Source organism: Elephas maximus, chromosome 4, assembly GCF_024166365.1.
Source record: "Elephas maximus indicus isolate mEleMax1 chromosome 4, mEleMax1 primary haplotype, whole genome shotgun sequence".
Classification (NCBI taxonomy): Eukaryota; Metazoa; Chordata; class Mammalia; order Proboscidea; family Elephantidae; genus Elephas; species Elephas maximus.
This window is the reverse complement of record NC_064822.1, coordinates 5,994,797-6,010,436: the sequence shown is the minus strand read 5'-3', so window position 1 is coordinate 6,010,436 and position 15,640 is coordinate 5,994,797. Positions and strand designations below refer to the sequence as shown.

Sequence of the window (15,640 nt, the reverse complement as noted above, 5' to 3'; positions counted from 1 at the left end):
CTGCGCCATCCTCACGTTTGCAGTATTTTTTTTGGCAATTCTGAGCCCATTGTTGTGGCTATTGTGTCAATCCATCTCACTGAGGGTTTCTCTCATTTTCGCTTACCCTCTTCTTTACCAAACATGATGTTCTTTTCCGGCAATTGGTCATTTCTGGTGACGTGCCCAAAGTAAGCAAGCCAAAGTCTTTTCATCCTTGCTTCTAAGAAGCATTTGGTTGTATTTCTTCTAGGACTAATTTGTTCTTCTGGAAGTCCATGATATATTAATAATCTTTGCCAACACCACAGTTAGAATGCATCAGTTCTTCTGTCTTCCTTTTTATTTGTCCAGATCTCACATGCATATGAAGCAACCAAAAAAGAAAGATTGGTTAGGTGTACCTCAGTGAGCAAAGTGACATCTGCTTTTTAACATTTTGAAGAGGTCTTTTGCAGCAGATTTGCCCAGTGCAATACATCATTTCATTTCTTGACTGCTACTTTCGTGGGCATTAATCATAATCCAAGTAGTATGAAATCATTACAACTTCAACTGCGTCTTCTTTTATCGTGACTCTTTTATCAATCCAGTTGGGAACACTTTCATTTTCTTTACATTCAGCCTAAAAATTCTGTCCAAACCGTGTTTCTTAGAGTCATTTACATCAAATTCTTATCTTTTCGAAGCCAGTAAGCTGGCTTTTCCATTCCTGGCATCTGATATTCTTGACAACCATCAGCAGGAGAGATCATAGAACTTTCCAGAAGTATTGTGCACTCTCAAAAAGCACCAGTGGGCTCTCAGCTTTCACTTCCCAAGTAGTGAGATGATAATAGCCTAGTAATACAGCTTTCTTGAGCCACCAGAGAGAGCGGATGTTCACCCCATCTGGCTGAACCCCACTGACAATGGACAGATTGAGGAATTTTCCAGATAACTTAGAGCTAAGACCTATGCATAGACAAGGACAGCCTGTTCCTGCTTGTTTTGCTTTTAGGGAACTTGGCTACCATATGTTCCTTTGTCAGGGTCATTCAATTACCTGGGAACATCTGAGCCTAGTCCTAATCTTAAGTGACTTTGTGACTAAGTAAAAGTCCCTTTCCTTTTACAGATCTCAAAATTTCAGCTGCAAAATGAGGCTGTTGAACAGAAAAAAGTAAGCCTCTAGAAACTAAAAAAATAAAATCATCTTGTGATACATTCCTTCTCTTGCCAAAATCCTGTCTATATCTCTGGCTTCTATCCAGACAAAGCCAAATAAAACAGCAAAATCAAAAATATAAAAAGGTGTAATTCATACTGAAGGCTGTAGGTTTTTACTTTAATCAGTAAGTGCTTCAAGTCATCTTCATTTTCAGCAAGCAAGGTTGTGTCACCAACATATCACAAATTGATGCCACGTTCTTCAGATAATCCAGGTTCATTGATTATTTGTTCAGCAAACGGATTGAATAAGTAAAGTGAAAGAATGCAACCCTGCCACACACATTTTCCAATTTGGAACCACATAGCATCTCCTTGTTTTCTTCAAACAACTGCCTCTTGATCCATGTACAGGTTCTACACGAGCACAATTAAGAGTCCTGGAATTCCCATTCTTCATAAGGTCATCCGTAACGTGTTATGATCCACACAAATGCCTTTGCGTGGTCACTGAAACACAGATAAACATCTTTCTGGTACTCTCTGCTTTTGGCCAAGATCCATTTGACAACAGCAGTGATATCACTTGTTTCATGTCCTCTTCTGAACCCAACTTGAACTTCTGACAGTTCCCTATCAATGTATAGTTGCAGTCATTTTTCAATTATCTTCAGCAGATTTTTTTTTAGCATGTAATATTAATGATATTGATCAATAATTTCTGCATTTCATTTGATCGTCTTTATTTGGAATGGGTAACCTTTATTTACATGGATCAGTCATTTGGTCAGGTAGCTGTCTTCCAAATATCTTGGCATAAATGAGTAAGCACTTCCAGCATTGCATTTGTTTGTTGAAACACCTCGACTCATATTACATCAATTCCTGGAGCCACGCTTCTGTCAATGCCTTCAGAGCAGCTTGAATTCCTTCCTTAACTATCAGCAGTTCTTGATCATATGCTGCCTCCTAGAACGCTTGAATGTTGACCAGTTCTTTTTGGTACAGAGACTCTGTGTATTCCTTCCATCTTCTTTTGACACATTCTGTGTCATTCCTTTTTTTTTTTTTTTTGCCCACAAAATCTTTCAGTAATGCAACTCAAGGCTTGAATGGTATCTTTAGTTCATTCAGCTTGAGGAATGCCAATCGTGTTCTTCCCTTTTGGCTTTCTAACTCCAGGTCTTTGCACATTTCATTATAATACTTTACCTTGCATTCTCCAACCCCCTTTGAAATCTTCTATTCAGCTGTTTTACTTCATCATTTCTTCCATTCTCTTTAGCAACCCTGTGCTCAAGAGAAATTTTCAGAGTCTCTAATGACACCCATTTTGTTTCAAATCTAGCCTTGAGATGGTATGTAAATTCAGTAGGAATGTATTCAAGATTGAACATTGGCTCTCATGGACTTGTTTTGATGTTCTTCAACTTCAAGTTGAACTTGCACATGAGCAACCAATGGTCTGTTCCACACTTAGTCCCTGGTTTTGTCTTGACTTATGATTCTGAACTTCTCCATCATTTCTTTCCACAGTTGTAGTAGATTTAATTCCTGTGTGAAACATGCAGAGAGGTCCATGTGCATAGGTGTCAACTGTGTTGCTAAAAAATATATATATTTCCTTTGAATAAGTTATTGGTCTTGCAGAATTCTGTCATGCAATCTCCAATGTCACTGTTCTGTCTCCAAGGCCTTATTTTCCAACTACTGATCCTTCTTCATTTCTAACATTTGCATTCCAATCACCAGTATTATCAATGCACCTTGATTTTGCACTTGATCAATTTCAGATTGCAGCAGCTGCTAGAGGGGGTGAAATGTGTTTGGAGACCTCCAGAAGCCCTAACCTCAAAGAACAGTCATTCTTTTATCTGCTTGGCAGCTTGATGAAAAACTCCTAGTCAGAGTTTTCCTTTATTTGATCTCACTGTTTGCATAACAGCCTATTCCCAGGGCATTTGTCAGGAAAATTAGAGGCAACTGTTTAGTACAACAGCTGCCTGATACAGTATTATTAGTTGGATTAATAGGAGGATGACCAGAACAACTTAAAAACAAAAACTGTGGAATGAAGTGTCTATTCCTTGGAACCTAGAAGGCCAAGCCTGGCTATGCACATGCCTAGGAAAAGACCTAAGAACACGCATTCTCTCACCTCTGGCTGATCTTGAGGCTCAGAGCAAGCAGGAAGTGAAGGCTAAGGCAAAGTTGTAAACTGTCTGCCTGGATGTTGAAGCCATGCCCCAACACACACACACGCAATCCTTGGCAAAGGCTGGGAGACTTACCGGTTCAAGACTTTTAGGAAACCTCTGTCCAGTCATTAGCTGAGGCTTTAGTGGCTGCACACAACAAAGAACACAGATGTCAAAGAATTTGTTCAGGGAACTCACTTAACAATCAAACAAATGAGAACAACAACAAACTCTGAAGAGAGTCAATAATCTGCTTTCCAGAGCTGAATATTATATTGTTTTAAATGTCTAGTTTTCAACAAAAAATTGAGACACACAAAGAAAGAAAAAACTATGGCCAATACACATAGGTAAAAAAGCAGTCAATAGAAACTGTCCTGAGGACTTACAAGATAAAAAATTTAAATCAGCTATTATAAATATGTTCAAATAACTAAAGAAAAAAGTTATGTATAGAACTGAAGGAAATTATGAGGATGATGTCTCATCAATTACAGAGTATCAATAACTAGATAGAAATTATAAAAAAAAACAAATAGAAATTACGGCATTGAAGATCACAATAACAAATAAAAAGAATTAAAGGTGGTTTGAAAAGGTAAAAAAAGAATCAATAAAATTGAGGACAGGTAAATTGATATTATACAGTCTGAGGAACAGAAAGAATGAAGAAAAGAACCTCAGAGGCCTGTGGAAAACCATCAAGAGTACCAATATATGCACAACGGACATCCTAGAAAGAGAAAAACATAACCTTTTCATCCAAGAAGCTCAAGAAACCCCAAGTAGGATAAACTCAAAGAGATCCACACCTACACACTTTATAGTCAAACTTCAAAAGACATAAACCAAGAAAATCTGGGAAGCAGCAAAAGAAAAGCAGCACACTAGGTTGAAAAATCTCCGATAAGGATAACAGCTCATTTTTCATCAGAAACCACAGATATCAGAAGGCAGCGAGATGACATATTGAAGATGCTTAAAGAAAAAGACTGTCAATGAAGAATTCTATATCCAGGACAGCTACCTTTAAATAAAATAAAACAGAAATTAAGATATTCCCAGATAAAAATTTAGACAATTTATTGCTAGTAGATCAGACCTACATCAGGAACAAGACAAAAATTACCACTTGTGTCACTTTTGTTCAAAATTGTAATGATGTTTCTAGTCAGGGCCATTAGACAAAAAGGAAGGAAGGAAAGGAGGGAGGGAGGGGGGAAAGGAAGGAAAAAAGGTATCTAGATTGGAAAGGAAGAAATAAAACTATTTGCAGATGACATGATCTTGTATGTAGAAAATCCTAAGGAATCCAAACACACACAACTATTAAAACTAATAAATGAATTCAGCAAGGTTGCAGCTTACAAAAATCAATTCAACTTCTTTTGTTTAATCCGAATTTTCTTTTTTATTTATTTTCTAATTGTATTTTAGATGAAGGTTTACAGAGCAAACTAGCTTCTTCATTAAACAATTAATATGAATACTGTTTTATGACATTGGTTACCAATCCCACAACATGTCAACACTCTCCCCTTTCTGACCTTAGGTTCCCCGTTACCAGCTTACCTGTCCACTCCTGCCTTCTTATCCTCGCCCCTGGGCTGGTGTGCCCATTTAGTCTCTTTTTGTTCCATGGGCCTGTCTAATTCGACGGCACCTAACAACAACAACAATCTTTGGCTGAAGGGTGAACCTCAGGAGTGTGGTAATGGCATAATAATTGGCATACAGATCAATGGAATAGCATTGCAAATTCAGAAATAAACCTTTGTATTTAGAATCAATTGATTTTCTAGGGTGCTCGCAGTTCCTCAAAATGTTAAAGATTTAACACGTGACCAAGCAATTCTTGCCCTAGTATTTACCAAAGAGAAATAAAAGCAAATGTCCACACAAAAACCTGTAAAGGAATGTTCACAACAGCAATGGCCAAAAAATTGAAACAACTGAAGTGTCTGTCAGTTGATGAATAGATAAACAAAACATGGTATATCCATGCAATGGAATATTAGTTAGCCATGAAAAGCAATGGAGTACTGATACATGCTATAACATGGAAGAATCCAGAAAACAGTATGGTAAGTAAAAGAAGTCAGATACAAAAGGCCACATACTGTATGATTACATTTATATGCAATGTCCATAAAAGGCAAATAACACAGAGAAAAGATTACTGGTTACCAGTGGTTGGGGGAGAGTGGAATGCAGATTGACTGTTAATGGGTGTGGTGATGTGATGAAAATGTTCTAAAAGGAGGTAGTTGCACAACTATATGAATATACTAAAACCCAATGGATTGTACACTTATAGGGGTCAGTTTTATGGTATGTGAATCATATCTCAATAAATCTGTTATAAATAAATATATAAACAAGATTGATAAAATTCATGAAATAAGGAATATATTTCTTCTGCCAATACAATTAAGAAGCTGTCTTAGGATATTAACAATATACTTACTATTGACTTCAAGACTTAGGGCTAGGCGACGTTTTTTCAGAAGAAGTTTTTCTTTTTTGTTTAAGCCTCTTTCTCCCTTAAGCAGTTTTTCATACACCTCATCATCAGCTTCCTGAGCTGCAAAAATACATGGTGTTTAGTCTACCAAATAGAAAACCAATTCTACAGCAAAATTTGCTTTATTAAAAAAGAAAATTCTTTAATCTTTTCATGAATACATTATACACCCTTTCTAAAAAAAATGTATTTATTTTGTTGTTGTTGAGAATATACGCAGCAAAACATACACCAATTCAACAGTTCCTACATGTGCAGTTAGTGACACTGATTACATTCTTCAAGTTGTACAATCATTCTCGCCCTCCTTTTCGAGTTGTTCCTCCCCCGTTAATATAAACTCACTGCTCCCTAAGATTCCTACCTAATCTTTCAAATTGCTATTGTCAATTTGATCTCATACAGATAGTCCTTAATTATATATCCTTTTTATAAACACAACCTCAATGCTCAATAGTGATCTATAAAATTTCTTAAGGTTATAAGCAGACACTGCTACAAAACTAATGGACTACAGGTTTTGAAGGGTGAGTATTGTGAGAAAGTTTTTAAAAGTGAAACTAGGCTCAATGCTTTATAGCCTGCCTGGTACACAGATATTTGCATGGTTTCTTCTTTTCCCAGAACAGTATTTTTCAATCTTTCTGGAAACCTAATCCCTCTTTAGAATATTATTAAATCATTTTTTTGCTTTGTATATGCTCTAGTTATTATCTACTGCTGCATAATAATAAATACTCTAAAATTTAGTGGCTTAAAAAAACTGCCATTTATTATGATCACAGGTTTTTGAGGGGTCAGGAATTCAGAGAGATCACAGTGGGGATGGCCTGTTTCTGCTTCACAATTTCCAGGGTCCCAGTTAGGAAGTTTCCAATAGGTGCAAGCAACTACAACAGCAGAGAGATGGAATCACCTACAGGCCTCTTTACTCGCTTGGCCACCTCGGCCAGGGCTGTTGGCCAGAGGATCTACGTGTGGCCTCTCCTGTGGCTTGAGCTTCTCACAGCCTGGCAGCTGGGCTCTGAGAGAGAGCATCTTGAGATAAAGTTTCTACAGAGTGGGCATCCCAAGAAAGTCAGGAAGAAGCTGTGTGGTCTTTCCTCACTAGCCTCAGACGGCATACAGCACCTTTTCCACCTTCTTATATTCATGGAAAGAGTTCCAAGTCAGACAAATTCAAGAGGAGGATACATAAATCCCTCCTCTTGACTGGAAGAAATATTAAAGAATATGAGGGTCATATTTATAAACTGCCATGGTGTACAAATTATAAAAAAATTTAACTTAAAATTTTGGATCATTATAACTGAATGTTATACAATACAGATTCAAAATATAGTCTGTGTGAAAATATTCATTACACATACAGTGGCATATTTTACTCTCTCCTATTTAACAAGTAAAGCCCTCTAACTTGTCTTAAATTAATTTTATAGGGAAAAACAATTTATATGCAAATTTTTAAAGATGTATGTTATGTTTGGTTTTGATTCAAATCTATATTAAAATGTAGACTGAAAATTTTTTATTGTTGTAAAAAATATACGTAATACATTTGCCATTTCAACATTTTTCACATATTCAACTCGGCGACATCAATTACATCAATCATGTTGTGCAGCCATCGTCAATACCCATTGCCAAATTTTCCATCACCATAAACACAGACTCAATGCTTCCTAAACAATGATTCCCTCTCTCCCTCTCTCTCACCCCTGGTGACCGCTATTAAACTTTGATCTCTGTACATTTGCCTATTCTAGGTATTTCATAAAGAGCCCTGGTGGCACAGTGATTAAGAGCTTGGCTGCTAACCAAAAGGTTAGTGGTTTGAATCCACCACCCACTCCTTGGAAACCCTATGGGGCAGTTCTATAGGGTTGATATGAGTCATGTAAATGAGATTATACAATATTTGTCCTTATGCGATCAACTTAATATAATGTTTTTGAGATTCACTCGTGTTGTAGCATGTATCAGGACTTCATTTCTCCTTATGGCAGAATACTATTCCATTGTACATATGTTACACATTTTGTTTATCCATTCATCTGTTGGTGGACATTTAGGTTGTTTCCATCTTTTGGCTATTGTGAACAGTGTGCTGCAATGAATTCTGGTGGACAGGTATATATCCAAAAGAACTGGTATTGAGATCGCTGGTACTTCTGTCTAAATTTTGAGGAACTGCCAAACTGTTTTCCATATCAGCTGTTCCATTCCCACCAGCAACGGATGAGGGTTCTGATTTCTCCACACCCTTGACAACATTGGTGATTTCCATTTTTCGGATAATAGCCATCTTAGTGGGGGTGAAGTTGTATCTCACTGTGGTTTTAATTTGCATTTCCCTAATGATGTTGAGCATTTTTTCATGTGCTTGTTGACCATTTGTATGCCTTTTTTCATAAAATGTCTATTCAATTCCTTTGCTCCTTTTTCGATTTGGTTATTTGTCTATTTGTGGTTGAGTTAGAGTAGTTTGTTACATATTCTGGATATTTAACCCCTATCGGATATACGGTTTCCAAATATTTTGCCACTCTGGAGGTGTTGCTACACTTTGTTGACAAAGTCATTTGATGCACAAAAGTTTTTAATTTTAATGAAGTCCAGTTTATCTATTTTTCTTTTGTTGTTTGTGCTTTCAGTGTCATATCTAATAATGCATTGTCAAAAACTAGGGCTGAAAGCATTATTTCTATGCTTTCTTCTAGTTTTTTTTTTTTTTTTTTTTAATGGCTTTAAGTTGTACATTTAGGTCTTTGATTCATTTTTATTTAGTTTTCACATATGGTGTGACGTATAGGTCTAACTTCATTCTATTGCTTTGGAAATTCAGTTGTCCCAGTATCATTAATTAAAGAGACTGTTCTTTTGGTCTATATGTCTATACAAGGCTATTTTGATTACAGTAGCTTTGTAATATGTTCTACTCTGATCTTTTTCAGGATTGCATTGGCTACTTGGGGCCCTTTGCAGTTGTATATAAATTTATGAATTGGCTTTTCATTTAAGCAAAGAAGGTTGTTCTAATTTTGATGAATATTGCATTGAATCTAGATTGCTTTAGGTAGTATTGACATCTTGGCGATATGAAGTCTTCTAATGCATAAGTACAGAATGTCCTTCTATTTATTTAGATCACCTTTCATTTTCAGTAATATTTTATAATTTCTAGTGTACAAGTCTTTCACCTCTCTGGTTAAGTTTATTCTTAAGTATTGTATTCTTTTAGATGCTATTGCAAATGGAATTGTTCCCTTAATTTCCTTTTAAGATTGCTTGCTCCTAATATATAAAAACCCTACTGATTTTTGTGTGCTGACAGTGTATACTGCCACTTAGCTGAATTCATTTATTAGCTCTAATAGCTTTCTGCCCCCACATGTCTGTCGGTTTGTTGTACTGTGGGGGCTTGTGTGTTGCTGTGATGCTGGAAGCTATGCCACTGGTATTCAGATACCAGCAGGGTCACCCATGGAGGACTAGTTTCAGCTGAGCTTCCAGACTAAGACAGACTAGGAAGAAGGACCCGGCAGCCTACTCCTGAAAAGTATTAGCCAGTGAAAACCTTATGAATAGCAGCAGAACATTGTCTGATATAGTGCTGGGAGATGAGCCCCCCAGGTTAGAAGGCACTCAAAAGACGACTGGGGAAGAGCTGCCTCATCAAAGTAGAGTCGACCTTAATGACGTGGATGGAGTAAAGCTTTCGGGACCTTCGTTTGCTGATGTGGCACGACTCAAAATGAGAAGAAACAGCTGCAAACATCCATTAATAATCGGAACCTGGAATGTATGAAGCATGAATCTAGGAAAATTGGAAATCGTCAAAAATGAAATGGAATGCATAAACATCAATATCCTAGGCATTAGTGAGCTGAAATGGACTGGTATTGGCCATTTTGAATCAGACAATCATAAAGTCTACTACGCTGGGAATGACCGCTTAAAGAGGAATGGTGTTGCATTCATCCTCAAAAAGAACATTTCAAGATCTATCCTGAAGTACAACGCTGTCAGTGATAGGATAATATCCATACGCCTACAAGGAAGACCAGTTAATACGACTATTGTTCAAATTTATGCTCCGACCGCTAGGGCCAAAGATGAAGAAATAGAAAATCTTTATCAGCTGTTGCAGTCTGATATTTGATCAAACATGCAATCAAGATGCATTGATAATTACCAGCGATTGGAATGAGGAAGTTGGAAACAAAGAAGAAGGATCAGTAGTTGGAAAATATGGCCTTGGTGATAGAAACAATGCCGGAGATCGAATGATAGAATTTTGCAAGACCAACGACTTCTTCATTGCAAATACCTTCTTTCCCCAACATAAATGGCAACTATACACATGGACCTCACCAGATGGAACACACAGAAATCAAATTGACTACATCTGTGGAAAGAGACGATGGAAAAGCTCAATATCATCAGTCAAAACAAGGCCAGGGGCCAACTGTGGAACAGACCATCACTTGCTCATATGCAAGTTCAAGCTGAAACTGAAGAAAATCAGAGCAACTCCACGAGAGCCAGAATATGACCTTGAGTATATCCCACCTGAATTAAGAGATATCTCAAGAATAGATTTAACACATTGAACACTAGTGACCGCAGACCAGACGAGTTGTGGAATAACATCAAGGACATCATCTATGAAGAAAGCAAGAGGCCACTGAAAAGACAGGAAAGAAAGAAAAGACCAAGATGGATGTCAGAGGAGACTCTGAAACTTGCTCTTGAGCATCGAGCAGCTAAAGCAAACAGAAGAATTGATGAAGTAAAAGAACTGAACAGATGATTTCAAAGGGCCTCTCAAGGAGACAAAGTAAGGTATCATAATGATATGTGCGAAGAGCTGCAGATGGAAAACCAAAAGGGAAGATCACAATCGGCACTTCTCAAGCTGAAAGAACTGAAGAAAAAATTCAAGCCTCGAGTTGCAATAGTGAAGGATTTCATGGGGTAAATATCAAACAACATAGGAAGCATCAAAAGAAGATGGAAAGAATACAGAGTCATTATACCAAAAGAATTAGTCAATATTCAACCATTTCAAGAGGTGGCATATGATCAGGAACCGATGGTACTGAAGGAAGAAGTCCAAGCTGCTCTGAAGGCACTGGCGAAAAACAAGGCTCCAGGAATTGATGGAATATCAACTGAGATATTTCAACAAACAGATGCAGCACTGGAGGTGCTCACTCATCTATGCCAAGAAATATGGAAGACAGCTTCTTGGCCAACTGACTGGAAGAGATCCATATTTATGCCAATTCCCAAGAAAGGTGATCCAACTGAATGTGGAAATTATAGAACAATATTGTTAATATCATACACAAGCAAAATTTTGCTGAAGATCATTCAAAAACGGCTGCAGCAGTATATCGACAGGGAACTACCAGAAATTCAGGCCGGTTTCAAAAGAGGACATGGAACCAGGGATATCATTGCTGATGTCAGAGGGATCCTGACTGAAAGCAGAAAATACTAGAAGGATGTTTACCTGTGTTTTATTGACTATGCAAAAGCATTCGACTGTGCGGATCATAACAAACTATGGATAAGACTGCAAAGAATGGAAATTTCAAAACACTTAATTGTGCTCATGAGGAGCCTTTACATAGATCAAGGGGCAGTTGTAGGGACAGGACAAGGGAATACTGATTGGTTTAAAGTCAGGAAATGTGTGTGTCAGGGTTGTATTCTTTCACCATACCTATTTAATCTGTATGCTGAACAAATAATACGAGATGCTGGACTATATGAAGAAGAACCGGGCGTCACAATTGAAGGAAGATTCATTAACAACCTGCGTTATGCAGATGACACAACCTTGCTTGCTGAAAGTGAAGAGGACTTGAAGCACTTACTAATGAAGATCAAAGACCACAGCCTTCAGTATGGATTACACCTCAACATAAAGAAAACAAAAATCCTCACAACGGGACCAATGAGCAACATCATGGTAAACGGAGAAAAGATTGAAGTTGTCAAGGATTTCGTTTTACTGGGATACACAATCAACAGCCATGGAAGCAGCAGTCAAGAAATCAAAAGACGCATTGTATTGGGCAAATCTGCTGCAAAGGACCTCTTCAAGGTGTTGAAGAGCAAAGATGTCACCCTGAAGACTAAGGTGCGCCTGACCCAAGCCATGGTATTTTCAATCCCAGCATATGCATGTGAAAGCTGGACAATGAATAAGGAAGACCGAAGAAGAGTTGACACCTTTGAATCGTGGTGTTGGTGAAGAATATTGAATATACCATGGACTGCCAAAAGAACGAACAAATCTGTCTTGGAAGAAGTGCGGCCAGAATGCCTCTTAGAGGCAAGGATGGCGAGACTGCGTCTTACATACTTTGGACATGTTGTCAGGAGGGATCAGTCCCTGGAGAAGGACATCATGCTTGGCAGAGTACAGGGTCAGCGGAAAAGAGAATACCCTCAACAAGGTGGATTGATGCAGTGGCTGAAACAATGAGCTCAAGCATAACAACGATTGTAAGGATGGCTCAAGACTGGGCAGTGTTTCGTTCTGTTGTGCATAGGGTCGCTATGAGTCGGAACCGACTCCTCAGCACCTAACAACAACAACAATAGCTTTCTTGTCAATTCTGTAGGGTCTTCTATACATAGGATCTTGTTATCTGCAAAAAGGGGTAGTTTTACATCTTCTTTCCCAAGTCGAATTCCTTTTCTTTTTCATGCCTAATAGTCCTGACTAGAATTTCTAATACAATATTGAATAGCAGTGGTGAGAGCGAGCATCCTTGCCTTGTTCCTGATCACAAGGGGAAGCTCTTAGTCTTTTTCCGTTAAGTATGATGTTTGCTGTCGTTTTTTCATAAGTGCCCTTTTTCAAGTTAAGGAATTTTCCTTATGTTTCTATCTTGTTGAGTTTTTTATCATGAAAGTGTGTTGGATTTTGTCAAAGCCTTTTCTGCATTGATTGAAATGGTCATGTGGTTCTTTTCCTTTGTTCTAGTGATGTGGGTATTAAATTGATTTATTTTCCCTTGAATTCCTGCGAGTAATGCCATTTGGTCATGGTGTATAACCTTTTAACGTGTGTGTGTGTGTGTGTGTGTGTGTGTGACTTATGTCTTCTTTGTCCTTTATTACATCTAATGCTACCAACTTTTGCAATTTTCTGCTTTTTCTTTTTTGTATTTAACCATGTTGATTCACCTCTCCATTTCATTTGTGTATATTTTTTAGATAATTTTTTTATTTGATTCTTTGGTGGTTAGCATAAATATTACACTTAACATCTTGCTTTTATCTTGACCTGGTTTAAATTGACTCCAATTTAACTCCAGTAACATACAGAAACTCTATACCCATGTAGTTCCTCCACCTCCATTTATGTTTTGTCATCTGTTACATTGTAATATATCACCTGCCTGCTAATGTAATAAAATTACATTAGTGGAGTACAGTACTCTACATTTTTTATATATTTCTCATTATAAAGTAGGAGGGGCATAATCTTTAGAGTTATCAAGTAAGAATACCTTACAGCTTGCCCTTATTTATGCCCATACAATTTCCTTTACTGGAGATCTTTCTACGGATCCCTGGTAGTCCAGTGGTTAAGCACTTGGTTGCTAACCAAAAGGTTGGCGGTTCAAACCCAGCCAGCTGCTCCACAGAAGAAAGGTGTGGCAGTCTGCTTCCATAAAGATTTACAGCCTTGGGAGCCCTATGCAGCAGTTCTACTCTGTTCAGTGGGGTCACTGTGACTCAGAATCAACTTGAGGGCATGAGTTTGGTTTGGGGTTGGACATCTTTCTATATGCAGCTTCCAGTTATTTTCTAATGTTCTTTCCTCCCTGTCTGACACTCTTTTTTTATAAAGCCAGTCTTGTAGAAATGAATTCTTGCAGCTTCTATTTATCCATGTCTTAATTTCATAGTCATTCCTGAAGAACAGATTCACCAAAAACTTGGTTGACAATTCTTTTATTTCAGCTCTTTTTTTCTTTTCATTTTTAACTTGTTTTATTGTACTTTAGATGAAGGTTTACAAAGCAAACTAGATTCTCATCAAACAATACACATATTGTTTTGGGACACTGATTGCCAGCCCCACAAACATGTCAACACTTCCCTTCTGAACGTTGGGTTACCCATTACCAGCTTTCCTGTCCCTTCCTGCCTTCTTGTCCTTGCTCCTGGCCTGGCATGTCCATTTACTCTCATTTTGTATTATGGGCCTGTCTAATCTTTGGCTGAAGGATGAACCTCAGGAGTGAATTCATTACTGAGCTATAAGGGTATTCAGGGGCAATACTCTCGGGGTTTCTCTGGTCTCTGTCAGACCAGTAAGTGTGGTCTATTTGTGTGTGTGTGTGTGAATTAGAATTTTGTTCTACATTTTTTCTCCAGCTCTGTCTGGGACCCTCTATTAGGATCCCTGTCAGAACAGTCAGTTGTGGTAGCCAGGCACCATCTAGTTGTGCTGGACTCAGTCTTGTGGAGGGCTGTGGCAGTTGTGGTCCATTAGTCCTTTGGACTAATCTTTCCCTTGTCTTTGGTTTTCTTCATTCAGCTTTGTTCCAGACAGAGTGAGACCAGTGAAGTACATTAGATGGCCACTCACAAGCTTTTAAGACCCCAGAAACTACTCACCAAAGTAGGATGTGGAACATTTCCTTTACAAACCATGTTATGCCAACTGAGCTAGATGTTCCCTGAGACCATGGCTCCCATAGTCCCCAGCCTAGTAATTTGGTCCCTCAGGGAGTTTGAATGTGACTGTGGAGCAAGCTTCCATGACCTTGCCTTGGACAAGCTGTGCTGGCTTCCCTAGTACTATGTACTGTCCTACCCTTCACCAAAGTTGCCACTTACCTGTTGTGTATTAAGTGTTTTTCCCTCTCACCTTCCCCCCCACCCCCTTAACCATCAAAGATTGTTTCTTTCTGTGTGTAAACCTTTTCATGAGTTTTACAGCAGGAGTCTCATACAATATTTGTCCTTTTGTGGTTGACTTATTTCACTCACCTTAATGCCCTCCAGATTCATTCATGTTGTGAGATATTTCACAGATTCATCATTGTTCTTAACCAATGCCTAGTATTCCATTATGTGTATGTACCATAGTTTGTTTATCCATTCATCTGTTGATGGGCACCTAGGCTGTTTCCATCTTTTTGCCATTGTGAACAATGCTGCAATGAACATGGGTGTGAATATGTCTGTTTGTGTGATGGCTCTCATTTCTCCAGGATATATTCCTAGGAGTGAAATTGCTGAATTATACGGTATTTCTATTTCTAGCTTTTTAAGGAAGCACCATATCATTTTCCAAAATGGTTGTACCATTTTGCATTCCCACCAGCACTGCATAAGAGTTTCAAGCTCCCCACAGCCTCTCCAACATTTGTTATTTTCTGTTTTTGATTCATGCCAGTAGCATTGGGGTGAAATGGTATCTCACTGCAGTTTTGCTTGAATTTCTCTCATGCATCTATTAGCCACTTCTCTGGTGAAGTGTCTGTTCATATCCTTTGTCCATTTTTTAATTGGATTATTTGCCTTTTTGTAGTAAAGGTATTGGATTTTCCTGTAGACTTTAGAGATCAGACCTTTGTCATAGCCCCAAATTTCTTCCTAGTCTGTAGGATGTCTTACTCTTTTGGTGAAGTCTTTTGATGAGCACAAGTGTTTAATTTTTAGAGGATCCCAGTTAACTAGCTTATCTTCTGGTGTTTCTGTATTGTTAGTTATGGTTTGTATCCTGTTAATGCCATGCATTAAGGCCTCTAGA

At 38.1% G+C, this 15,640-nt stretch overlaps 1 protein-coding gene across 1 annotated transcript in view; it reads right to left on the bottom strand.

Annotated features, from left to right (window-relative positions):
* Positions 1-15,640, bottom strand: part of CCDC7 (coiled-coil domain containing 7) — a 422,824-nt gene that overhangs the window by 241,422 nt on the left and 165,762 nt on the right. Inside the window, exons 19-20 of the mRNA XM_049881615.1 lie at positions 6,771-6,903; positions 5,794-5,910 (exon numbers count right to left, since the gene is read on the bottom strand). Coding sequence (XP_049737572.1) covers positions 5,794-5,910; positions 6,771-6,903 — 250 coding nt within the window. The remainder of the gene's footprint in view (positions 1-5,793; positions 5,911-6,770; positions 6,904-15,640) is intronic.